The 27,068-nt window shown below is 36.0% G+C and overlaps 1 protein-coding gene across 1 annotated transcript in view; it reads right to left on the bottom strand.

Moving 5' to 3' along the window:
- The window catches only part of YTHDC2 (YTH domain containing 2), a 77,384-nt gene that overhangs the window by 15,711 nt on the left and 34,605 nt on the right, over nt 1-27,068 (bottom strand). Inside the window, exons 11-23 of the mRNA XM_011963648.1 lie at nt 26,859-26,985; nt 26,504-26,569; nt 25,673-25,851; nt 25,375-25,471; nt 25,207-25,294; nt 25,039-25,119; nt 22,934-23,016; nt 17,762-17,867; nt 15,823-15,942; nt 15,193-15,465; nt 13,008-13,134; nt 11,722-11,927; nt 11,121-11,316 (exon numbers count right to left, since the gene is read on the bottom strand). Coding sequence (XP_011819038.1) covers nt 11,121-11,316; nt 11,722-11,927; nt 13,008-13,134; nt 15,193-15,465; nt 15,823-15,942; nt 17,762-17,867; nt 22,934-23,016; nt 25,039-25,119; nt 25,207-25,294; nt 25,375-25,471; nt 25,673-25,851; nt 26,504-26,569; nt 26,859-26,985 — 1,749 coding nt within the window. The remainder of the gene's footprint in view (nt 1-11,120; nt 11,317-11,721; nt 11,928-13,007; nt 13,135-15,192; nt 15,466-15,822; nt 15,943-17,761; nt 17,868-22,933; nt 23,017-25,038; nt 25,120-25,206; nt 25,295-25,374; nt 25,472-25,672; nt 25,852-26,503; nt 26,570-26,858; nt 26,986-27,068) is intronic.

Below are 27,068 nucleotides of genomic sequence, written 5' to 3'. Positions count from 1 at the left end.
CCTCAAAAAAAAAAAAAAATTAATACAGAATGTATTATAAAATTAATACGAAATTGATATAGGCTACAATATACAGTATGTATAAATAATAAATTTGAAATCTTCAAAGAAATCTATTATTTTCTACACAAAAATTACTAAAACTGAAAGTAGAGGAATTAGAAGAACCCAAATATATTTAAGGAAGAAATCAGAGATATCCTTAAAGAACATCAACAAAGAAATCCAGAACACCAAGTCTCTCAATTTTGCAGGGAATCAAATAATGACCATTCCTTTAATAAGACAAATCTAAACCTAAACCAAAACCTGATTAACACCTGAAAGCTACATAGCAGAACATGTATGAACATACACCACACAAACCCCTACAGGTGAACCTCACCAATGAAGAGAAATATAAGTTTTAAATAAAATGTTAGAAAAATATCCAGCAATGTAATAAATCACACTTAGTCCAAGGAAGGTTTATTTTTAGAATAAAATAACAGTTCTGTAAGAAAATCTATATACCACATCAATAGACTAAATAATTTCTGATTATATGAACAAATGCTCAAATGCTATTTAGTACATTCAACAAATTTTTAACACACACACAAAAACAAAACAAACAAACAAAAAAACCTTCTATGCCAGGTTTGGTGACTCATGCCTATAGTCCCAGCTACTCAGGAGGCTGAGGTGGGAGGATCACTTGAGCCCTGGAGTTCAGGATTACAGTGAGCTATGACTACTGCACCACTGCACTCCATCCTGAGTGACAGGGTGAAACCCTGTCTCTTAAAAACAAAAACACACAAACACACGCACAGACACACACACACACAAAACACTATTCCGTTATTTAAAAGGAACCTTTTGTTAAAATTAATATTATAATCAATAGTATAACTTTAGAATCTGAAACTTTAAAATTCAGTAAGACAAAATGGACCATTAATTCAGTTTTCTAATATCTTCAAAAAGAAATTAAAGGAATATCTTTTGGTAATAAATGAAATATTACCACCTGAAGGTAATATAATTAAATAAATACAAAATCCAAAGGATTAATGAGTTTAGTAAAGTAACAAGGTACATAAAATATGTCTGCAATAATGTTTGTAAAGTTCAGCAAGAAAATTACACAAAGAGAATCCATTCACCATGACAACTGAAAACAGCAACAAAAGAAATCTTAAGAATCACCTGAGGAAATATCCCCAACCTTTATAAAAGTTACCAAAATATATATATATTTTTAAGATAAATTTAAAATAAGGCATGGCTAAATAAAAGATACTAAATTTCCTGGATGGAAACATTAAATTAACATACAAAAAGAGGCCTAGGTGTGGTGGCTCACGCCTGTAATCCCAACACTTTGGGAGGCTGGGGTGAGCAGATTGTTTGAGCGCAGGAGTTCAAGATCAGCCTGGGCAACATGGCGAAACCCATCTCTACGAAAAATATGAACATTAGCCAGGCATGGTGATGTGTGCCTTTAGTCCCAGCTACTAGGGAGACTGAGGTGGGAGAATCACTTGAGCCTGGGAGACAGAGGTTGCAAAGGCTGTAATTGCAACACTGTACTTCTGCCGGAGGGACAGACCAAGACCCTGTCTCAAACAAACAAACAAACACAAAAGAATTGTTGTTTGCAAAAGGATTACAAGAAGATGACTAATGAATATTCATTATTTAAAAAATAGGTAACATTATCAAACAATAGCTCAATAACAGAAAGGCAGTAAAGAGTAACAGCTAGCGTTTCTACTACCAGATAGAAGAATTTATTAAACAAAAATACTAAACAAGAAGGCGCAATATAAAGGCAGAAATGTAAAGGAACAGAGTATACAAAAAGGTTAAAGATATCAAATTTAATATGCAATCATGCAAGCTTTCTAAAGGAGGATATATAAGAACTACCTAATAAATTGTACAGATGAGGGGAAAGCACTTGGAAAAACTTAGATCTTTGTTTTAAGTCAGAATTAACACAACATGATTTAAAAAATTCTTAAAAACCAAATTATAGAAAACAAAAACAATACTTATCACATCAATGGAAGGATGAAATTTTCTCAGTTTTGAAAGTGGATAGTATAGCAAAAGATTATTCAGTTTAAATACACAGCAATCAAAACTCAGAACTCAAAATACGTAACACTAAAATGAATAACAGATTGAACATGATAGAAAAAATATTAATAATATCTTTAAATTATAAAGCTATCATTCAAATTTTTGAGTAACATATCAGTTTTTACTGATTCAGACTGACTAGGCATACAAATCAACCAAATAAATGGGTAGAAGATGAAAAAAAAACTCAACTAAAGGGAAATATAAAGAAATGCATGGAGAGTTATTTCTTTTGGACAGAAATAAAAAGAGCAAATGAAGGAATCTTTAAATATTTTATCTTTAAAACCAACACCAAATGATGGCATAGTTGCCATGAAATTCACTCTCAATGGTGCTAATATGGTTGAGTATGGAGGAAGAGCCATAAATAATATCTATACATTTTTATAAATTCCCACTTCAAAAAGTTTTATCACAAAGAAAATATTAAATGCATTAAAGCAAAAGGACACACAGATGAAGATGTCAATGTAGCAATGCCCCATAATCTCATAAATTATCAATCATACTATTTCTACTCTCTTCATACAAACTTAATGCCCTCAGTCTCTCAAAGCACATTCAATAGAGCTAATCACTCCCTTCTTGAAACAGATTTACCTTCAACACTGAACCATTCTTTCTTCCGCTACTCAAATTTATACATTCTCTTTAGGAAACCCATTCTCATGTCTATAAATATCATTTACAAGCTGATGACTTCCAAATTTGTATTGCTAGCCCAGACATCTTCCCTGAGCTCCAGAAATGCATATCCAACTGCTTCCTGGAAAAAAAAAACTTACTTAGAATGTCTTAGCCATCTCAAACTTAACATGTCTAACAAGAACCCTTAATTTCTCCCCTACACAACTTGCTCTTTGCAGTTTTCTGAATCTCAAATGAGTGACAAGCTACTATAACCAAAATCTGAGAATTGACTCCTCCCTTTCCCTTACTACCCACATTCAATCTAGCAGTTACTAGTACCTTCAAAATAATTTTATGTCACTTCTCTTCATATCCACAATCACTATCCTATCTCTGAGCCATCATCTTCTGTTAGAAGACCACTGCAAAAGCCTCCTACCTGCCTCCACTCTTCTATTCTTGTAATTACTCCTGTAATTCATCCCCTTAGCCAAAATGACCTTTTGGAACATATCACATCATGTCATTCCTTCAACTTTTAATGGCTTCCTTTTCTTTGCATTTCTATGGCCTACAAGTCCATGCTTTCCTTTCAACCTTATCATTGCCCTCTTCCATTGACCAATGCACTCCAATCACACAGTCTTTCTGTCAATTCCTAGATCATTTCCTAGCACAGACTCTTGGGGCTTTCCCTCTTTCTCTAGCTGCAGCACATTTCTGCTTCTTTCATGTGGCTGGCTCTTCTCATATTGTAGGTCTCAATTTAAGTCTTCTCAGAAAAACTGGTTTAGGCTTCCTTTCAAGTAGGTCACCTCTAAGGCAGTCCTCTTTGTATTTTCTTAATAGCATCATGCAGATAATTTATTTTTTACTGTCTAACCTCACTACTGTGCCAATTCCTAAGGACAGACACACTCTATTATACCTTCAATGCCTAGCCTAGTACCTGACATATAGTAGGTCCTAAATATTTGCTGAATCACTAAATAGCAAATAATTTGAGATCATCAAGATGTCCAACTATGAAGGAACATTTTAAATGTGTTATGCCGGGGGATCAATCAAAGATGGCTTATCAGAAGCGGCTGCAGTCTGCAGCACTCACAAAGAGGAATGAAAGGCACAATGAATTCAGCACCTTCCACTGAAACATCCAGGTTCTCATATTCGGACTGACTAGGCATACAAATCAACCCATGGAGAATGAAGAAAAGTAGGTGAAGGCGACGGCTCACCCAGGAGCCGCACAGAGCCAAAGGAACCCCCACACCCAGCCAAGGGAAGCAGTGAGTGATTACGTGACCCCTCCCAGGAAACCATGTTTCTCCCATGGATCTTTGCAACCTGTGAATCAGGGGATCCCTTCGTGAGCCATGCCACAGATCTGTATGGAGTCTCGGCAGAGCAGCCACTCAAGGCACACACAGAAACCTAGGAGTTTTACATACTCTGGCCCTGGGATCCCTAGCAAGGCAGGAAATCTGTTTGTACATATCCCTAGAAAGGGGGCTGAATCCAGGAAGCCAAGCAGCATCATTTTGTGGGATCCACTTCCATGGCACCTCACCAATTACAACCAACTGGCTTGGAATCCCCACCAGCCAACAGCAGTGGGTTGATTGGTCTGAGATGGGGCCGAGTTCCCGGGGCAGGGGTGGCTGCCATCTTTGTGGTTTGGTCAACTCAGCCACTCCAGCCTGATGGCTATACAGGCAGTCTGGATCAGGAAGGGTTCCCACCAATGCAGCACACCTGCTGTATCAAAAAGCAGCCAGACTGCTTCTTCGTACAGGTCCCTGATCTCATTCCTCCTGACTGGGTAAGACCTCAGAATGGGGGCCTCCAGTCACCTCCTACAGGTGCATATGGGCCAGCAATAGGTCAATAACCCCCTGGGACAGAACTTCCAGAAGAAGGAGCTGGCTTCCATCTTTGCTGTTTTGCAGACTTCACTGGTGATACCTCCACGTATGGGAAAAACTGAGGCAACTGAGGTCCGGAGGGGAGCCCCAGCAAACCACACCAGCCCCATGGTAGAGTGGCCTGACTCTAAAAGAAAAACAAACAGAAAACAACAAAAACAACATCAACAGAAAAGACTCCACAAAAACCTCATCCAAAGGTCAGCATCCTCAAAGATCAAAGGTAGATAAGACCACAAAGGTGAGAAATAATGCAAAAATGCTGAAAACTCAAAAAGCCAGAATGCCTCTTCTCCTCCAGATGATTGTGATACCTCTCTAGCAAGGGCACAGAACTGGGCTGAGGCTGAGATGGCTGAAATGACAGAAGTAGGCTTCAGAAGGTGGGTAATAACAAACTTCGCTGAGCTAAAGAAACATGTTGTAACCCAATGCAAAGAAGCTAAGAATCATGATAAAACAATACAGGAGCTAATAGCCAGTTTAGAGAAGAACATAACCAACCTGATGGAGCTGAAAAACACAACATGAGAACTTCACAATGCAATCAAAAGTATCAATAGCAGCACCGACCAAGCAGAGGAAAGAATCTCAGAGCTTGAAGACTATCTTTCTGACATAAGACAGGCAGACAAGAATAGAGAAAAAAGAACGAAAAACAAATGAACAAAACCTCTGAGAAATATGGGATTATTTAAAGAGACTGAACCTACAACTGACTGGGATAGCCGAAAAATACCAGAGAATAGAACCAAGTTGGAAAACATACTTCAGGATATCATCCAGGAAAACTTCCCTAACCTAGCAAGACAGGCCAACACTCAAATTCAGGAAATCCAGAGAACTCTAGTATAATACTCCATGAGAAGATCAACCCCAAGACAAAAAATCATCAGATTCTCCAAGGTCTAAATTAAAGAAAAAATGTTAAGGGCAGCCAGAGAGAAAGGCCAGGTCACATACAAAGGGAAGCCCAACAGACTAACAGTAGTCTCAGAGGAAACCCTACAAGCCAGAAGAGATTGGGGGCTGATATTCAACACTCTTACAGAAAAGAATTCCAACCCAGAATTTCATATCCAGTCAAACTAAGCTTTATAAGTGAAGGACAAATAAGATCCCTTTCAGACAAGCAAATGCTGAGGATATGTGTCACCACCAGGCCTGCCTTGCAAGAGCTCCTGAAGGAAACACTAAATATGAAAGGGAAAAACCATTACCAGCCACTACAAAAACACACGGAAGTACACAGACCAGTAACACTATGAAGCAACCACATAAACAAGTCTGCAAAATAATCAGCTAGCATCATGATGACAGAATCAAATTCACACATAACAATACCTAACCTTAAAAGTAACCTTAAATGTAAATGGGGTAAATGCTCCAATTAAAAGGCACAGAATGGCAAACTGGATAAAGAGCCAAGACCCATGGGTATGCTGTCTTCAAGAGACCCATCTCACATGGAAAGTCACACACAGGCTCAAAAGAAAGGGAAGGAGGAAAATTTACCAAGCAAATGGAAAACAGAAAAAGGCAGTGGTTGCAATCCTAGTTTCTGATGAAACACACTTTAAACCAATAAAGATCAAAGAAGGGCATTACACAGTGGTAAAGGGTTCAACAAAGAGAACTAATGATCCTAAATATATATGCACCTAATACAGGAGCACCCAGATTCATAAAACAAGTTCTTAGAGACCTACAAAGAGACTTAACCTCCCATACAATAATAGTGGGAGACTTTAACATCCCACAGACAACATTAGACAGATTATCAAGACAGAAAATTAATAAAGATATTCAGGACCTGAACTCAGCTCTGGATCAAGTGGACCTGATAGATATCTACAGAACTCTCTACCCAAAAACAAGAAGAGAATATACATTCTTCTCATCGCCACATGGCATTTACTCTAAAATTGACCATATAATTGGAAGTAAAACACTCTCCAGCAAATGTAAAAGAAGTAAAATCATAACAGTCTATCAGACCACAGCACAATCAAATTAGAACACAAGACTAAGACATTCACTCAAAACCACACAACTACATGGAAACTGAACAACCTGCTCTTGAATGACTCTTGGGTAAATAATGAAATTAAGGCAGAAATCAAGAAGTTCTTTGAAACTAATAAGAACAAAGAGACAATGTACCACAATCTCTGGGACACAGTTAAAACAGTGTTAAGAGGGAACTTCACAGCACTAAATGAACACATCAAAAAGCTAGAAAGATTTCAAGTTAACAACCTAACATCTCAATTTAAAAAATTAGAGAACCAAGAGCAAACAAACCCAAGCTAGCAGAAGACATGAAATAACTAATATCAGAGCAGAAGTGAAGCAGATAGAGACAGGAAAAACCCTCCAAAAAATCAGCAAATCAAAAAGCTGGTCCTTTCTAAAAATCAATAAAACAGACTGCTAGCTAGATTAATAAAGAAGAAAAGAGACAAGAATAAAATAGATACAATAAAAAATGATACAAGAGAGCTCACCACTGACCCCACGGGAATACAAACTACCATCATAGAATACTATAAACGCCTCTATGCAAATAAACTGGAAAATCTAGAAGAAAGAGATAAATTCCTGGACACATACATACTCCTGAGACTGAACCAGAAAGAAGCTGAATCCCTGAATAGACCAATAGCAAGTTCTGAAATTGAGGCAGTAACAAAGAGCCTACCAACCAAAAAAAGCCCAACCAGATGGATTTACAGCTGAATTCTACCAGAAGTACAAAGAGGAGCTGATACCCTTTCTTTTGAAACTATTGCAAACAACTGAAAAGGAGGGACTCCTCCATAACTCATTCTGTAAGATCAGCATCATCCTGATACCAAAGCCTGACAGAGATACAACAAAAAAAGAAAACTTCAGGGCAATATCCCTGATGAATATCAATGCAAAAATTCTCAATAAAATACGGGCAAACCAAATACAGCAGCACATCTAAAGGCTAGTCCACCACAATCAAGTTGGCCTCATCCCTGGGATGCAAGGATGGTTCAACATATGCAAATCAATAAATGTAATTCATCACATAAACAAATCTAAAGACAAAAATCACATGATTATCTCAATAGACGCAGAAAAGGCCTTCAATAAAGTTCAACATCCCTTCGTGTTATAAACTCCCAATAAACTAGGTGGTGAAGGAACATATCTCAAAATAATAAGAGCTATTTATGACAAACCCACAGCCAATATCATACTGAATGGGCAAAAATAGGAAGCATTCCCCTTGAAAACTGTCACAAGACAAGGATATTCTCTCTCACCACTCTTACTCAACACAGGATTGGAAGTTCAGGCCCAGGAAATCAGGCCAGAGGAAAAAAATGAAGAGTATTCAGGCCGGGTGGGTGCAGTGGCTCGTGCCTATAATCCAGCACTTTGGGAGGCCAAGGTGGCAGATCACTTGAAGTCAGGAGTTTGAGACCTGCCTGGCCAACACTGTGAAATGTTATCTCTACTAAAAATACAAAAAACATTAGCGGAGTGTGGTGGCAGGCATCTGTAATCCCAGCTACTCCAGAGGCTGAGGCAGGAGAATCACTTGAACCCAGAAGGCAGAGGTTGCAGTGAGCTGAGATCATGCCACTGCACTCCAACCTGGGCGGCAGAGTGAGCCTCCATCTCAAAAAACATAAATAAAGCATATTCAAATAGGAAAAGAGGAAGTCAAATTATCTTTGTTTGTAGTTGACATGATCATACATCTAGAAAACCCATTGTCTCAGTCCAAAAGCTTCTTAAACTGATAAACAGCTTCAGTAAAGCATCAGGATATAAAATCAATGTGCAAAAATTGCTAGCATTCCTATATACCAACAACAGGAAAGCAGAGAGCCAAATCATGAATGAACTCACATTCACAATTGCTACAAAAAGAATAAAATACCTAGGAAAAGGCCAAGCATAGTAGCTCATGCCTGTATTTGCAGCACTTTGGGAGGCTGAGGCAGGCAGATGGATCACCTTGAGGTCTGGCGTTCAAGATCACCCTGCCCAACATGGTGAAACCCTGTCTCTAGTAAAAATACAAAAATTAGCCAGGCATTGTGGCACATGCCTATAATTCCAGCTACTCAGGAGTCTCAGGCAGGAGAACTGCTTGAACCCAGGAGGCGGAGGTTGCAGTGAGCTGAGATTGTGCCACTGCACTCCGGCCTGGGTGACAGAGCAAGACTCCATCTCAAAAACATGAAATAATATAAAATAAAATAAAAATACCTAGGAATATAGCTAATAAGGGAAGTGAAGGACCTATTCAAAGAGAGCTACATATCACTGCTCAAAGAAATCAGAGAGGACATAAACAAATGGAAAAACATTCCATGCTCATGGATAGGAACAATCAGTATCATGACAATGGCCATACTGCCCAGAGAAAGTTACAGATTCAATGCTACTCCCATTATACTACCACTGACATTCTTCACAGACTTACAAGAAATGATTTCAAAATTCATATGGAACCAAAAAAAGAGACCATATAGCCAAGACAATCCTAAGCAAAAAGAACAAAGTTGAGGCATCACACTACCTGACTTCAAACTATACTACAGGACTACATTAGCCAAGACAGCATGGTACTGGTACAAGAACACACACAGAGAACAGTGGAACAGAATAGAGAACTGAGAAATAAGACCACACACCTACAACACCTACAACCATCTAATCTTCGACAAACTTGACAAAAACAAGCAACGAGGAAAAGGCTCCTTATTTAACAAATGGTGCTGGAAGAACCAGCTACCTATATGCAGAAAATTGAAACTGGGCCCCTTCCTAACACCTTCTACAAAAATTAACACAAGCTGGATTAAAGATTTAAATGTAAAACCCTAAACCACAAAAACCCAGAAGAAAATTTAGGCAATACCATTCAGGGCATAGGCACAGACAAAAACACCAAAAGCAATTGCAACAAAAGCAAAAATTGACAAATGGGATCTAATAAACTAAAGAGTTTCTGCACAGCAAAAGAAACAACTATCACCATAGGAAACAGAATGGGAGAAAAGTTTTGCAATCTATCCATCTGACAAAGGTCTAATATCCAGAGTCTACAAGGAACTTAAGCAAATTTATAAGAAAAAACAGCCCATTAAAAAGTGCGCAAAGGACATGAACACACTTCTCAAAAGAAGACGTACATGTGGCCAACAAACATGAAAAAAAGCTCAACATCACTGATCATTACTAAAATGCAATTCAAAACCACAATGAGATGCCATCTCATGCCAGTCAGAATGGTTATTATTAAAAGTTCAAAACACCACATGCTGGTGCAGTTGCGGAGAAAAAGGAACACTTTTACACTACTGGTGGGAGTATCAATTAATTCAACCACTGTGGGAGACAGCAGGGTGACTCCTCAAAGACCTAGAGGCAAAAACATCATTTCTGGGTAAACACCCAAAGGAATATAAATCATTCTATTATAAAGACACGTACACTTGTATGTTCAGTGCATTCACAATAGCAAAGACATGCCCATCAATGATAGGCTAGATAAAGAAAATATGGTACATACACACCATGGGATACTATGCAGCCATAAAAAGGAATTAGATCATGTCCTTTGCAGGGACATGGATGGAGTTAGAAGCCATTATCCTCAGCACACTAATGCAGGAACAAAAAACCAAACACTGCATGTTCTTACTTATAAGTGGGAGCTGAATGATGAGAACACATGGACACAGAGAGGGGAACACCACACACTGGGGCCTGCTGGGGGTATGTGGTAGTGGGGAGGGAGAACATCAGGAAGAATAGCTAATGGACACTGGCCTTGATAGATACATGATGGCATGATCTGTGCAGCAAACCACCATGGCACATGTTTACCTATGCAACAAACCTGCACATCTTGCACACGTATCCCTGAACTTAAAATAAAAGTTGAAGGAAAAAACTGCATTATGCCACTTGTGTGATACACTATTTTGCAGTCATTAATATAAAATACTAAAAATATTTTTTATATCTCTGTAATGAAAATAACAAAATATAAAGTAACGGTTTGGGTGACATAATTTAAAATACATAAACATGTAGAAAAAATATAACATTAAAAAGTGTTAGCATGAGAAAAGTGAGATTATAGGTGGCTATCATTATTTCTTTTACAATTACCTTTATTTATGTTAAACTATCACTTAAATTCAAGTGGAAAAGAAAAATTTCTTCCCAACAGCAAGATTAATAAAAAATGCACAAATCAACATCGAGTTACCTTATAAATTTCAAAAACAGTAGTATAACTTAGTATTTCCTAATTAGTCTTAGTATATCAAAATAGAGCTGCTACTATATAAATTTTTATAATTTCATCATTTGGTTTAGTAAAAAAAAAAAAAACTCATTTCAAATAGATTTTTATTTCCTTCGTAATACATTTACCTCTAAAGGACGAAGGTTCCTGAAGAGCATTACTTGCCAATCTAGCTGGTCCACAGAATATCAATATAGTGACAGGTGTCACTGCTGAACAACATCTAATATTAGCTATTCTATGGGCTCTGGTCATTTCATCATAAATAAGCCAATCTGTGGGCAGTGCCTTAATTGCTGCAGCTTGGCCATTGGCTGGAGGAATCTATTAAGAAAATAAATTTTAAAAAATTGTTAATTGTGTTTATCACCTAGTTTACTGGAAATAATTTTAAAATGTAAAAAGTCTCTCAGTGAAATAGATGATGTATATTAGTACCTAAGCAAAAATTAAAACAAGTCATTGCTCATGTAGTTTGTACAAAAATACTCATTACTTAACACATTACCTTTTCCAACTCTAAGATTAATAAGTTTTGTTCCAATATTATATATATATATACACATATATATACACACACACACATATATATACACACGCACACATACATATATATATAAAACTTACTAATTTCTTAAAGCAGGCAGGTATTTGGAGCATTTTACCCTAACCCTAACCCTATCTAAATTAGTTTCACCTCAAAACCCAAGAGCATTCAAAATATTTTACCTTTTTATATTGAGGCTGACTGAGAACTGAAGCAGGATGAAATCGTACTTTTTTCTCCTTTGGCCCTGTCAACACTAGATTCTCTCTGTCCACATGGACTAAATTAGGATACATGCCTGCCACCAATGCAGCTTTAACGACAGCCCAATTCTCAGAGTTTGTGTTAACATCTCGAATGTCACCACCACCTCGTGCTCTAACAAAACCTAGAGAGAGAAAAAAAAAACACACCAACTTTTTCTATTTGCACAAGATATTTTTGTGTATTTTTTCCAAAAACTTGTACAACTCATGTAAATGTTGTGATATTCAAATTTCACAATAATTAATAGAATCTCCTCTGGAAATTGTTTAAAATATGAACCACCACCCCCCAGCCCCACCAAAATAGATACAGAACCAACATTCTAGGGAAGTGTAGATCTGCTCAGGTTAGAGTAAGTGTAAGAATCATTGGGGGCTTAAATTCTTTTAAATGCACATTCTTGCAATACAGTTCTTCATAATCTGCTGCCAGAACAAACTAAATTCATAGCTGGAAACCCAAACCATTCTTCTGATTGTTACTAACTACATTTTGGTTACGATAGATACTAATTCTGTAGATGAAGTCAAGTAAATATATGGCAATTTTTGCTTGAGCTTCAAAAGTCCTTCATATTTCCTCATGTTCAAGTCAACTCTTGAATCCTCTGGTTCATTCCTTATATTACTTTGGCACTTCAGCTAACCTACGAATCCAGGCTCCAGTACTTTTCTTCTGATTATCACATCAATTTTTTTTTTTTTGCTACTCAAAAAAGCAATTCTAAAAGGTAATAGCAATACTAGCATCCTCTTAAAAAAAAAAACAAAAAACAGCGACTTCAAGTATTACCAGTCATTTTTGTGTTCCAAAAATACGAAAAGCAGCATTCATATCAATTTTTTAAAATTTATATTTAACAGAACTAAATAAGTATTCATTAATGGTGATAAAAGAAAATAACTATAAGATCTAAATTGATCTCTGCCAAGAAATATAAATTGTTCATTGCCAACAGTATCAAAAGGGCATAGATGTTGTCCCTAGGTTTCTCAAATACACCTTCTGCAATAGCCTTTCTTTCATCAACAAGCAAAAGTTGAAGACATATAGAAGTCTACAAATGATGCATGAATATAAGATGTACAACATGATAATTTCATAAAAATAATAGATGGCATCTGTTAACATAAGAAATACTATAAAATATGGGCAGGGTACTCTCAGTAACTTAAATAGACTCTTTGAGGGAAAACTTTACCTGATGCTCTAAGTTGACCAAGCAACTGTGTTCTCATGCCTATGATTATTTCCATAGTAGCCTGTGAAAGAAAATTCTTTTCACAAAAGGCTCGCTCCCACCCATCACTTCGTGCTTTTTGCCAGGCCTACAAAAAGAGAATAATTGCATAACAAGACACATTTACTAACCACTTCTTAGTGAGGCAACAAAGTTACTACAAATCACTATACGACTTCCTCAAGGTCAATTTGCCTTATTCTAATTATTCTATAAAATCTAAGACTTTATGAACAAATAATATTTATCATTAATTTACACTCCAATGCTACAAAAGCCATTGAGTTTATAAAATCTCAATGAGAACTAAGTGTCAAGTAGCCTAAATGACAAACAATGTAAAAATATTTGCCTTCTCAGATGCATCTGCTAATTTTATTCTACAAAAGTGTAGGAGGTTTTCAACTAAGGCTTCATAACACTTATATCCAAGAATGGTGCCACTCTTGTCCTCCAAAAAATAATCTCTATGTCAACCCTGGAATCTACCTAAGAATGGAAAGTAGGATTTCTATAAATCATCTATATGCAGTATAAAAAGCTTTCCTTTGTGAAAAGGTTCTCTTGCTTTGGAATATATATAACTAAAAGACTGAAGCAATAATTTATTCTCTCTGCTTTTGAAGGAGCTGGCAGAAAAGCAAAGAACAGACAGAAATTCTACTCTAAATCTCTCTCTACTTCTCACTCAACTAATCTACTATAATATACAGTATTTAACATACCAAATTAATAACAATGAGTCATCCATTGATCAATAATACAAAAGAGCTTGTAATGTTTTTTGAAAATCATATATGTGTTGAAAAAATCTTTTATGTCTGAAAAAGGGTACTTCTGCATAAACAAAGTTAGATTTTTAAAAGATATGGCCAGGCATGGTGGCTCACACCTGTAATCCCAGCACTTTGGGAGGCAAAGGCTGGCAGATCACTTGAGGTCAGGAGTTTGAGACCAGCCTGGCCAACATGGTGAAATCCTCTCTCTACTAAAAATACAAAAATTAATGGCCAGGCGCAGTGGCTCAAGCCTGTAATCCCAGCACTTTGGGAGGCCGAGACGGGCAGATCACGAGGTCAGGAGATCGAGACCATCCTGGCTAACATGGTGAAACCCCGTCTCTACTAAGAAAATATAAAAAAACTAGCCGGGCGAGATGGCGGGTGCCTGCAGTCCCAGCTACTCGGGAGGCTGAGGCAGGAGAATGGCGGGAACCCGGGAGGCGGAGCTTACAGTGAGCTGAGATCCGGCCACTACACTCCAGCCTGGGCAACAGAGCGAGACTCCATCTCAAAAACAAAACAAAACAAAACAAAAATTAGCTAGGCATAGTGGTGGGTTCCTGTAATCCAAGCTACTTGGGAAGCTGAGGCAGGAGAATTGCTTGAACATGGGAGGCTGAGGTTGCAGTGAGCCGAGACTGTGCCACTGCACTCCAGCCTGGGTGACAGAGTGAGATTCTGTCTCAAAAAAAAAAAAAGTATAGACACAGCCTACATTCAAGATTTAAGGATAAATACAATGCCTATGTTTTCAAGAAATAACATATTCTTCCCCACATATCTGAAATTCTAAATTACATTTAATTTATCTTCCCCAGGATCCTATTTTCCCTATCTTTTCTTTTCCATTTGCCTCTTTCCTCAACTTCCCATTACCATCATCTTAAAGGTTTTTAAGTGACTTTTGTATTGTGCTTTACAAAATTAAGTTCTCAGCCTAGTGTCTTGAGCACACAAGAAAGAACTCTAAGAAAAATCGATAGACATTAAATTCAATATAATTTTCTTATAAGCTTTGTTCTATGTAGTTTAAATAGTATACAGTATTTCTTAACTAAAATTTTAGGACATTGTTTGCCCAAGACATGATTTAAAGAAACCTGGTAATGGAAGCATAAATATAAATAAATATATATACAAATACACACATATATTCCTATAAGGAGAAAATGAGAAAAAAAGAGCAAAACTCTTTTAACATAGTAACAGCAAGAAGGTATTTTTCAGGACTATTAATGTGACTTCACAATGAAACAAAATTAATGCAATTTTAAAATTTATAAATTATTTTTAAAATTCCTAATTTGCCCCAGAAATGTGTTTAACCAGCAGCATTTTCAGAAATAAAAGGACAGTAATAGTACCTGGAACGCTCTGAGAAGCGCCATATGGTCACTGAAAGCTCCTGCAGTGAAGCGCTTCCTACAAAGCATAGCTGCACGTTTTTGAGAGGCCTGAGTAGGCAGCACAAAAGGATCTCGATAAGCTAGTGTGCAAGCAATTGTAAGGATGGGGTCCAGACACTTTAAAACAACAGCACACAGGACCATTTTACCAAGATGTGGTTCTACTGGCAAGTCAGCCAAATGATACCCAAGTTCAGTCAGATCTTCCCATGGATCCATTGCATCTATTGTCTAAGTCAAAGGAGACAGAACAGATGTTGACATGAGCAAACACTGTGTTTAATCAAACCACATAATTAAAAACCCCTAAATAAGAGATAAGAATACAGATTTTCTTTTGCTACATCTCATAAAAATACATTTTGTTTCTAATACACTACATAAAAGAACTATACCTAATGTTTTATACATGACGGTATTAAAGTACATGATCATTTAAGATAATTGTCTAAAAGTACAAAATTAGTTTATCTGGACACACATAGCAGGACAAAAAAAAATTATACAAAATTAGTTAAGACATATTTTCATTTACTTTAAAATTTCAAGTAAAAACGTCAAGTAAAATAAAACTATGAAGACACCAACCTTAAGCATTTGTACCGCATTCCTTACAATTAAAGCTGGTGGAGGTTCAGGAGCTTTCATAAGAAAATCAGCAATGGGACAATTAACTGGGGCTAACAGCTTGGTATGTAAGCAAAGTTCCTATAAACCAAAACAGTAAATAATTTTTAAAAATTAAAAAGAATACTAACCTAAACATTTAAAGAAATCATGGGAACTATAGTTCCCAAACACAGACTAATAGAGTCTCTGACTAGAATGAACAGTAGAAGGAACAATGTCTTTCTGTAAAAGATGAGCTCACACTTTGCCCTAGATGCCAGAACCTTAATACTTTCCTCAATCAACGTATACAAAGATTGCCATTGCTCCCACTGGCAACATCTCCTCACACTGTTCTTATACATAACATTCATAGTCACTGTCCAAAAAAAAAAAATTTTCCCCCTTTATACTTACTACATTCTAGAATATTTTATCTACTCAGCAAATATTTAAGTGCTTGCTAGGTGCAAGCACTTAAATATGCAAATTGGAGAAAAAGAAGGGGACAGAAGGAAGTGTCCATTCTCATTGAGTTTACACTGTAATGTGAATAGCAGATCTTAAAGAATTAATTATATAATTAACTACTTAATTACAACTATCATCAGTGCTATGAAGGCTATAGGGAGCTAAAGTAAATATGACTTAAGTTCAGAAAAGGGTGGGAGAGGCAGACCATGCGAAGTTACAGATAGTTTTCCTGAAGAAAGACACTTAAAACTAAGATGTAAAGATTGAGTAGGAGTAACCATAAAAGGAATAAGGGGAAGGAATCTAAGGAGAGAGCAGATACATGTGAAAGCCTTAAGGCAGAAGGAAAAAAGATGTGCTTGAGAAACTAAAACCAATGGTGTAAGAGAGGATAAATAACAAGAAATCACCTATTTCTGCCTGTGACTGGAGACATAGACAGGAACAAGTAATTCACGCTCTTGTTAAGAATTCTGAATTTTATCCCAGGAGGAATGGAAAATCACACATAAGCATTGGGAAGTGAGAAATCATCTTAGGTATATGGATGTTTAACACATTATCCTGCCTCTCTTCAAGGGTTTGGAAGCCAGCATTAGCCAAACACACTAAACAATCAAATGAATGCATTCTGCTAATCTTACCTAAAGTTACAGGGTCTGGCTGTTCCATCAAGTTAGAAAACTTAAAACACACACACACAACACAATTAACAGAGGTCAGAAAATCTCAGTGAACTCAGTTCTAAAACTACTAGATAATCTCAGCATCTTATACTGAGATTTGGGTATTATCTTTTGGACCTTAAGTAATTTGTTATCTAATCCCTCTGAGAATTTAAAAGGTGAACACTATATAGTTGAAACTCATAAAATGCTGCATTAAAAAAATATGGCCGGGCACGGTGGCTCACACCTGTAATCCCAGAACTTTGGGAGGCTGAGGTGGGTGGATCATGAGGTCAGGAGTTCGAGACCAGCCTGGTCACGATGGTGAAACCCTGTTTCTACTAAAAATACAAAAATTAGCCAGGCACAGTGGTGGGTGCCTGTAATCCCAGCTACTTGGGAGTCTGAGGCAGGAGAATCGCTTGAACCTGGGAGGTGGAGGTTGTAGTGAGCTGAGATTGCGCCACTGTACTCTAGCCTGGGCAACAAAGCAAGACACTGTCTCAAAAAAAAAAAAAAAAACAAAATTTAAACTTTAAAACTGTACCATAATTTAAACACGTTCAAGTGATTCTTTAAAATTTTGAAGTTTTATGAATTAAATTTTCTTATATAGAAAAAATATTTCTGTTATACACATAGCCACCCTCTATAATACATATTGAATAATTTTGTTTTACAAATTGATTTTTTAAAGGCCTAATCCATAGAAGTTGAAATGGCTCCTCTCTTCCCTCACCCACAAAAATGCCTTTTATATTTAAATAATTTTTTACCTGTAATGGCATTCTCAAAAGTTCTGGAGTCTGAAATTCCAACATATTCTGGAATCGGAGTCTACTGAACAGACGAAAACAAATTCCAGGTCTACATCGCCCTGCCCTTAAAAATAAAATACAAGATTATGACTCAAACAAGGAATAAAGGCTACAATAAACTATAAACACAATGTGATTTAGGAAAGACAAAAATGATCCAGAATCAGGACACCTGAGTTTAAATCCTTATTCTTTTTCTTATCCTCTGTGAATCATTTTGGAAAGCACTTCACTGATCTGGGACTCAATTATTTCGTAGACGGTGAAATCCATGAATGATACCTGCCTGACCTATCTTGTAGGGCTATGGTACAAATCAAAGGAAATAGCACACATATGAAAGTCAGCCAAAAACCAAGCATGAATGAATACTGGTCATTTAAATTCAGTCGATTTACTGAGCTTCTATCAACCACTGTGTCCAGGCCCAGTGATGAGAGTGGTACAAACTGCGCATTACACAGCTCCAAGGCAATGCCGTTCATCCTGCCATCATAAAGACTTGTATAATATTCTATGGAGCAGCAGAAAATACCTGGAAGAAAAGCAGTCTCCTAAAATCACCCAAAGTCACTACATCAGCTAATGGCAGGGCTAGCCATGCTAAAGGATAGAGAAATAGAAACATTCTTGCCCACATGGAGCTTACAACCCAGATAGGCAATCATCACTATACCACATTATAAGCGCTATAAAATCTGACATTATTGATCAACTCTTTCCTTCGTCAAATACAAAGGGACTTCAAAAAGTTTGTGGAAAAATGGAATTAAAAGAGAAAAAAAATAAAATTTCACAACGATTAAGTTCAAGACACTTTTGTAAGTAATGACAGCAGCCATTTAGTCCTCCCTAAAGATCTGAAGGTCCAGGGAATGTAATTATGTCAATGAAGTTTTACATTATTACCCTAAGAAAAATGGGGGTCCTTCATAAGTATTTTAAGATTAGAAAATAAAAAGAATTCAGAAGGAGCCAAGCCAGGACTATAAGGTAGATGCCTAATGATTTCCCACCAAAACTCTCATAAAACTGCCCTTGAGAGGAATGAGCAGGAGCAGTGCTGTGGTGGAGAAGGACTTTCTAATTTTTCTGTTAAAGCTTTGGCTAACTCTCTCAAAACACTGTCATAAAAAGCAGAAGTTATTATTCTTTGGCCTTCCAGAAAGACAATAAGCAAAATGCCTTGCGCATCTCAAAAAACTGTTGCCATGACCTCCAGTCTGCTTTTGCTTTGACTGGACCACTTCTACCTGTTGGTAGTCACTACTTTGATTGTGCTTTGTCTTCAGGATCATACTAGTAAAGCCATGGTTCATCTTCTGTTACAATTCTTCCATGAAATGCTTCAGGATCTTGCTTCCAATTGTTTAAAATTTCCATTGAAAGCTCTGCTCTTGTCTGCAGCTGATCTAGAAGCGATGGTTTTGGCACCTATCAAGTGGAAAGTCTGCTCAACTTTTAATTTTTCAGTCAACATTGGGTAACCTGAACCAACTGTGATGTCTATAGTGTTGGCTATTTTTGTGCTGTTAATTGTTGGTCCTCTTCAACTAGGGCACAAATGAGATTTTTTTTCCCTCGCAAATTGATATGGATGGTCTGCTGCTATGGGCTTTATCTTTAGTATCATCTCGTCGCTTCTTAAAATGAGTTATCCATTTGTAAACAGCTGATTTCTTCAGGGCACTGTCACCATAAATGTGCTATTTCCTCTTACTTCAACTTTAGAAGAATTCATGTTGCTCTTATAGGGGCTTTTTTCAAACTGATGTCTTATCTTTCTTAGTGCTTTAAATGAGATCCTGTTCAGATATGTTATAACAAGTTAATATGAGTTTATTTTGGTGCAAAAAAATGTTGAACTCCATGCCTAATTTTTATATAAGATGTATTTTCCATAAAGTTTTTGAAGGCCCCTTATACTTCCCTACACTATTCCCTTCAGCCTCTGACTTATCCAGGCTCCTCTGAGAGATTTCTACATTTGCTCAGTCCTTAAACGTTTATGGGTCCTCTGAGACTGAACCCTCAGCCATCTGTTCTTCTTACACTACCCTCTCCCCGAAGTAACTTTAATTATATTCATAATCTCAATTTCTATCTGTATTATATCTTCTTATCCTAATTCTAGGCCTATACTTCAGAAACTTCTTAGACAGCTCCACTTAGATTTTTTTTTTTTTTTGAGACGGAGTCTTGCTCTGTCACCCAGGCTAGAGTGCAATGGCATGGTCTCGGCTCACTGCAGCCTCCGCCTCCCAGGTTCAAGCAATTCTCCTGCTTCAGCCTCCCAAGTAGCTGGGATTACAGGTGCCCACCCCAACACAGGGCTAATTTTTGTATTCTTATTAGCGACAGGGTTTCACAATGTTGGCCAGGCTGGTCTCGAACTGCTGACCTTGTGATCTGCCTGCCTCAGCCTCCCAATCCACTTAGATTTTCTACAGGCAACTCAAACTCAAAATAACCAAAAATTAATTATTCTCCCCAGTAAAAACACTCTTCCCGCACCCACCCCCACGCAGGGCTAACTTCTGTATTTTTATTAGAGACAGGGTTTCACAATGTTGGCCAGGCTGGTCTCGAACTGCTGACCTTGTGATCTGCCCGCCTCAGCCTCCCAATCCACTTAGATTTTCTACAGGCAACTCAAACTCAGAATAACCAAAAATTAATTATTCTCCCCAGTAAAAACACTCTTCCCATTTTCCCTATCTGACTATGGCACTACTGTTCAATTTTCTAAGATAGAAACCTGGATGACATCCTTAACTCCACTCTCTTCCTTACCCCTCACCCCCTACATACACAATCAATCACCAACATTACTTTCTTTAGTATCTCTTGAATTAATTATCTATTTATTTTTATTTCATCTCTACCTTATTATAGGAAAGTACTAATGAAGAAGCCTCCTACCGGGTCCTCCTACCATCATTTTTGTCTCTGCCAATCCATTCTTCAGAGAGCTGAACGGATACTATAATCATGTTATCCCATTGTTTACTTTTTTTAAAAAGAGAGAAAACTCAAAATGGTCCTTAAGAACTTGTCCCCAACTTTCAGGTCATTTTTCACTATTCTCTAAACTAAATTCCATCCAAACATCCTTCCTATTCACTCTTGCCTTTAGGCAAGTAAGTATACTTGGTGATACTTTCCCTCTGCCTTTTGGAAATGCCTTTCCACAACTCCCCCTTTATTCACAATTGTCTCAGATTCAATCTTAACAACTCGGGAAACATCCAGTTGTAGCACAGATAACACTGTATTAAAATTGCTTAATTTATCTGACTCCCATATGGACTGCAACATTTGCCCTACCTCCAGCTTTCCCTATCAGGCTATGGTTTATTGATCACTGTATCCATAACACGTGCACAGGGAAGGCTTTTGATAAACATTTGTGGAAAAATGGCAATGAAAATTTTTACAGTTCTGGCCTTCATCTCCAATAATATATTATTTGTCATTTTATTTGTTTTTGAGACAGGGTCTGGCTCTGTTGCTCAGGCTGGAGTGGAGTAGTATGATCACAGCTCACAGCAGCTGCAGCCTGACCTCCTAGGATCGAATTATCCTCCCACCTCAGCCTCCCACAGGCCTGTGCCACCACACCTAGCTAATTTTTTAATTTTTTGTAGAGACAAGGTCTCAATATGATGCCCAGGCTAGTCTCAGACTCTTAGATTCAAGCGATCCTTCCACCTCAGGCTCCCAAAGTGCTGAGATTACAAGCATGAGCCACCACATCCAGCCTTACCTACAATAATATACTATTAATATCATATAAGTCCAGCTTAATGTATCAAGCCACTATTGGTCATAAGAAAACAATTGACATAACAACAACAAAGCCCTCATGGGCATTCTATGAAGTTACAAGGTAAAGAAATAATGCATATGAGTCTTCAGTATATGAGGCATTCTTTTAAAGTCAGCATTTCACGTTTTCTTGCTAATTATAATAAAAGGCAAGATAATTACTGAAAAATGATATTTTTTAATGTTATCCTTTGAAAATTAAAAAGTAACCCAAACACATAGTAAAATAACCAAATTACAAAAAAAAAAATTGTCTCCTTGCTCCAAGAGCCCCACAAATCCTCCTTCTCAGAGTTAATAACCATTCATTGTTTTTTAATGTTTCTCCCAGACTTCTCAATGCATTTGTGTCGAAATACATACACAAACATACATATATTTTTCTTACCACAAAAGATTACTAGATGCATGTTCTATATCCTTTCAATTAACAATGCATCCCGAAAACTCATTCCACATAAGAACACATAGATCTACATTTTTCCTTTTAACAGCTACTTAAAAAGCCACTGTGTGGCTACAATTTATTTAATCACTTCAGTATTGATGGACACCACACTGTTCCCAGACTTTTCATTATTATAAACAATGCTTCAAAGAGCAGTCTTAAACATACATGTTTGCACACATGCGCAAGCATACTCAGGATAAATTATGAGAAGTGGAATCTATGGTGAAAGAGTAGATTTGGATAGTTTCAAATTATACTCTGGAGAAGTCACACCAATCTATACTCCCATCAGTAAAATATGAAAGTCTATTGGCCCATGTTTTTCCTCTATGTTGTACATACTGTTAAACATTTTCATCAATGCCCATCTGAGAGTCAAAAAATAGTATCTCATTAATTTGCATTTATTTTGATACATATTAGGTAGTATATGTGAGGTTAATGTATTAGTAGGACATGCACATTTTTTATTTTGGTAAATTGCCTATTTGTGCCCTTTATCCATTTTAACTGGATAACTAGTCTTTAGTTGATTTCAAAGAGCTTTTTTATATGATAAGAAAATTAGCTCTTTGTCGTATATTGCATATGTTTAGACTTTTTGGTTTTGTTTTTTAAGCTTCTTATATCTGAATGTACATTTAACTAGGCAAAAGTTTTTAATTTTAACATAAGCTAAATTCAACTTTTAAAGAAGTATTAAAATGGCTTGCTTTGCAAAAATAATATAAAAATTTTAACATGAAAACTATTATTTTATCAAAAGTGGAATATGTGATAAATGTGTAATACATATAAAAATGTTTCCATTTTACAGGCAATTAAATGAATATACATTAAATACACATTACCTGCCTTTCCGCTGTATGGCACTAGCTTTGGAAATCCATACCATTTTTAACATTGTAACAAAATTCAGAGCATCAAAGGATTTCTGTAATATTTAAACCATCTTTATGTTAGAATATAAAAGGTATTTAAAAGGTAATAGCAAGAAATGTCATCAACATATTTTAACACGCCCAGTTTAATTCAGTCCTCTCTTGATTAAACAATTAAAACAGCAATACTGATTTTTAATAAACCCTGATTTTCTGATTAGAAACACACTAAGAAAAAAGATTTAAAACTAAACTCAGAAGAGCTGTAATAACTTTCCCATTCTGTGCTCTGCTGAGCTATCTGTTGCTCTCTGCCACAGCTGGATAATGGCAGCCAGCTCTCATAAGACATCAAGATTGGAGAGAACTGATCTATTCCCTTGAGGTCATTTTCTATCAGATTTGCATCATTGTGGAGAATAAGAAGATCAAGGGAAGACATTTTCTGAAATACTTTTCAGGGACCTAACCTTGCGGAGTAAGAATAACAATCAATAACCTTATCCCAAAGAGAAATATTTTTAAACACTTCCACTTTACCTCCTGCTGAGTTACTAACAAAGTTAGCCTTTCCTGAATTTTACAATGAAGAAAGTAAAAAAGAACCATTATTACCCACATACTTCTTCAAATAACCTATAGTGAAAATTTATTGTAGAGAAATACTTTAAAAAGAAATACAAGCCTAACTAGAACATATATTTCAGTCACTCGGTACTTATACTTTCCCTTTCATAAAATAACTGCATAGAGCAAATAAAAATGTTTGCATAATAGTTTATAAAATTTTTAGGAAACAAGCTTCTTATTTAGTTTTTAATATTACATTACATTTATCAATTTTGTATGTTAAATAACTTTTGACACTATCCATGTTTAAATTTCAGTTATTTAATAAATGAATAACACCTAAAGGAACTTTCTAAAATATTCAAAACCCATTTTATCCACTTTAGGTAATTTTAGGGCAATAAAATCTGAATTTTCGTTGGCTCACCATTAAGATTTTTAAGTAAAATGTACGATTATATAAAAATAAAATTTATCCCATCTTTAGAGCATTCAATTATAATGCATTTGGCCAATTTTTATAATAAATTTTATTTTCTATAAAATATTCCTTCAAATTACATTGAAAACATTATAAGGCAATTAATTTTTTCACATTAAAAATGATGATTTATATTCACTAAATTTAGACATAATTTGCTTTCCACACATGAATAATATCTCTTCCGTTGAAAAATCAATTATCTTTCCCACTTTCATTTTTTCAGCGAATGTTATCAACCAAAAGTTAGGAACATGGACAATTGCTGGGCATTCCCGTACTAAAAGGAAATAAATGCCTTTTTTTTATATCAAAGGTTGGCAAACTTTTTGAAAAAGGCCAAATAGTAAATATTTTAGGCTTTGAGAGGGTCTCTGTTACAAATACTCCAATCTGCCTTGCAGTGTGAAAGCAGCAGCCATAGAGAAAAGTTAAAAGCAGACGTAGCTAAGTTCCAGTGAAACTTTTTTTACGAAAGCAAGTGTTAAGTCCAATTTAGCTGCTGGTTATCCCATGGTTTATCTATTTCTTTGCTTTCTTTCAGCATGGTTCACTTGAGCTGAGTATCTTTTGAACACCTGCTATAGGTGAGGCACTAAAGATTTAATAGTGAACAAGGACATAATCCATGTTCATATGTAGAAGGAAAACATAAAAAATATGTAATCAAATTCCCATACTGTGTGACAACATTTTCATGTAACTAACCAAACCCTTTATTTTCTTCCTAGTATTTGGTAGGCAGAGAAACATTTTTGTATACTCAGTTAAAATAACAAAAATTGATTCTATATACTGAATTATTTAAGGCAGAATATTTAGTAAAATCAATATTTAGTATGTTAAATTTATCTAGAACCAGACATTTTTCTTAAATTCTGCTTATAAAAGCACATGCTGGTCCAAGCTGTCTTGAGTAGTGGTAAAATTAAAAGAAAAATAACTAAATAATAAATAAAAGCATTTGTTGAAGTAGAACTTAATCTTCTCCATTTAAGTAAAACTACAACATACGCATACATACCTCTTTCACCTTACCAGAATCAATAACAAAGACAACATCATTGACTGTGATGCTGGTTTCAGCAATATTGGTGGAAAGGATCTGCAACAAGATATTACTTTAAAGTTAATATAGAAACAGAAAAAATAACTAATAAAAATGTTAAAAAGGAGATTTTATGAAGCTTACTATTTTTCGAACACCTGCAGGTGGGTTTTTTAATACTTTCTTTTGATCAGACGTTTGCATGTTTGAATGAAGCATAAAAACTTGATATCTGTTGACAATGAAAACAGAAAATATACTCTAGGACCTGTCTGCTATTTTAAGCAACAGACATAAGGCTTTAGCCCTTACCTATGTGTACTGTCAGCAAACCGCTTGTCATCAAACAGGATGCGATCTCTCAGTCCAACAATTTCATCATATCCAGGCAGAAAAATTAGTACTGCACCTTGGGGAAGAATGACTTTTTAATATTAAATCTCACTATGAAATCAGATGCAATCAACAGAATTATAAAAATCGGTATCACGTTTTCATGTACTGGTCAACTATCCTAAGATGACATGAGATTATTTGCTTATTACTATCAGTGCAATTATATAAAAATTTGTACACTTTGCTCCAGTTCTTTTAGACAACACTTATTTACCAGCATCACAACTATGGCAGATATTGTATAGAAGATGCATAATCAAATCCAAGTCTACTTTTTCATCATCGAAACTATGATGATAAGCTTTCAGGAGCTCTCTGTCTTCAGCACTGAGGTCACTTCCATTTGTTTGAACCAGAGAACTTTCATCCAGATTTCCAAATTCCAGTGAAGCACTAAAAAAAAAAGACGAAGTCAATTTCTATTAAAAAGAGTAATCCTTAGGTCCTTCAAATTTCCAATATTCCCTAAGGAAGCTAAGGTAAGTGACACTTAATGTCCTAGCTATAATATGATTTTGATTTCAAGCACATTATTCAAAGTAAAATTTGGCAATGAATGCTTTTAGAAAAACACAATCTGAAGGCATTTCTCCAGATTGTGGAGTTTTCCTAGTTCTACGGCACTGTGAGTTTTCCTAGTTCTGCTAAGTCAATCAATTAGCTATCTATCATCCCAAAATTAACATCTTCTATCAGTTGCCCTGTCCTCTTCCATTCTCTTTGAATTTGGTTTACACCTTTTAAATTCCTTTATATTGCTTCATTGTCATTTTAGTGAGGTTTTGGGAAATGTAAAAGGTTTGAGAAAATGCAGAGATAAATACTTATGTCGTATCTACCATGTTTAATTGGAAATCCCTCTTCTGATTTCTTAAAATAAAATTTAATATACCATGGTAGATCAGACAGAAAATTTCCTTAGAATTACAAAAAAAAATCTCTGGATAAAAGACTATAAATGGTCTACATTTGCATAGTCCATAATTTATATGGTGAAGCTCTTTTAAAGAAGGTAGAATTAATTTAAAATAGTATAAAGTTTTACCTGTAAGATTCTAGAAGATCCACAATTTCAGTCTGCCCAAAGTGTTTAGCCCAATCCAATGCCATCCTGCCAAAATACAAAAGATATATAAAAAAGATGTCATCAAAATTGTAAAACTGGTTCATGACCAGCCTGGGCAACATCAAGACCCTCTTTTCAAAAAACTTTTTAAATAAAAAATAAGATAAATTATAGTTAAAAAAACAAGTCATTCAAAATTATTAACCCATTAAAACAGAAATTCACTAGCAATTATTACACAATAGTTTTTAATATAAAGACAAACATAAGAAATCAAAAAAGACATGTGTAGCTATACAAAGATATATGAAGAATCAATGCAGTTTAAAATTACCAGCCATTTGATGCTTTATTATGGACGTTGGCTCCCATACTGATTAACTGTTCTACTTGACTTGCAAAGCCACGTCCTGAGGCAACCATCAGAGCTGTTGCACTGGTTTCACTATGTCTGTAATCAACTAAAAAAAGGAAAAGATAAATACAACTTAAATTTCCAAACTACTTGAAACCATTTTCACTGTTTAAAAAATTTGAAATAGCA

This window comes from Colobus angolensis, unplaced genomic scaffold (assembly GCF_000951035.1).
Source record: "Colobus angolensis palliatus isolate OR3802 unplaced genomic scaffold, Cang.pa_1.0 Scaffold62, whole genome shotgun sequence".
Lineage (NCBI taxonomy): Eukaryota > Metazoa > Chordata > Mammalia > Primates > Cercopithecidae > Colobus > Colobus angolensis.
The sequence above is the reverse complement of the archived record's forward strand: the minus strand, read 5'-3'. Positions and strand labels throughout refer to the sequence as shown.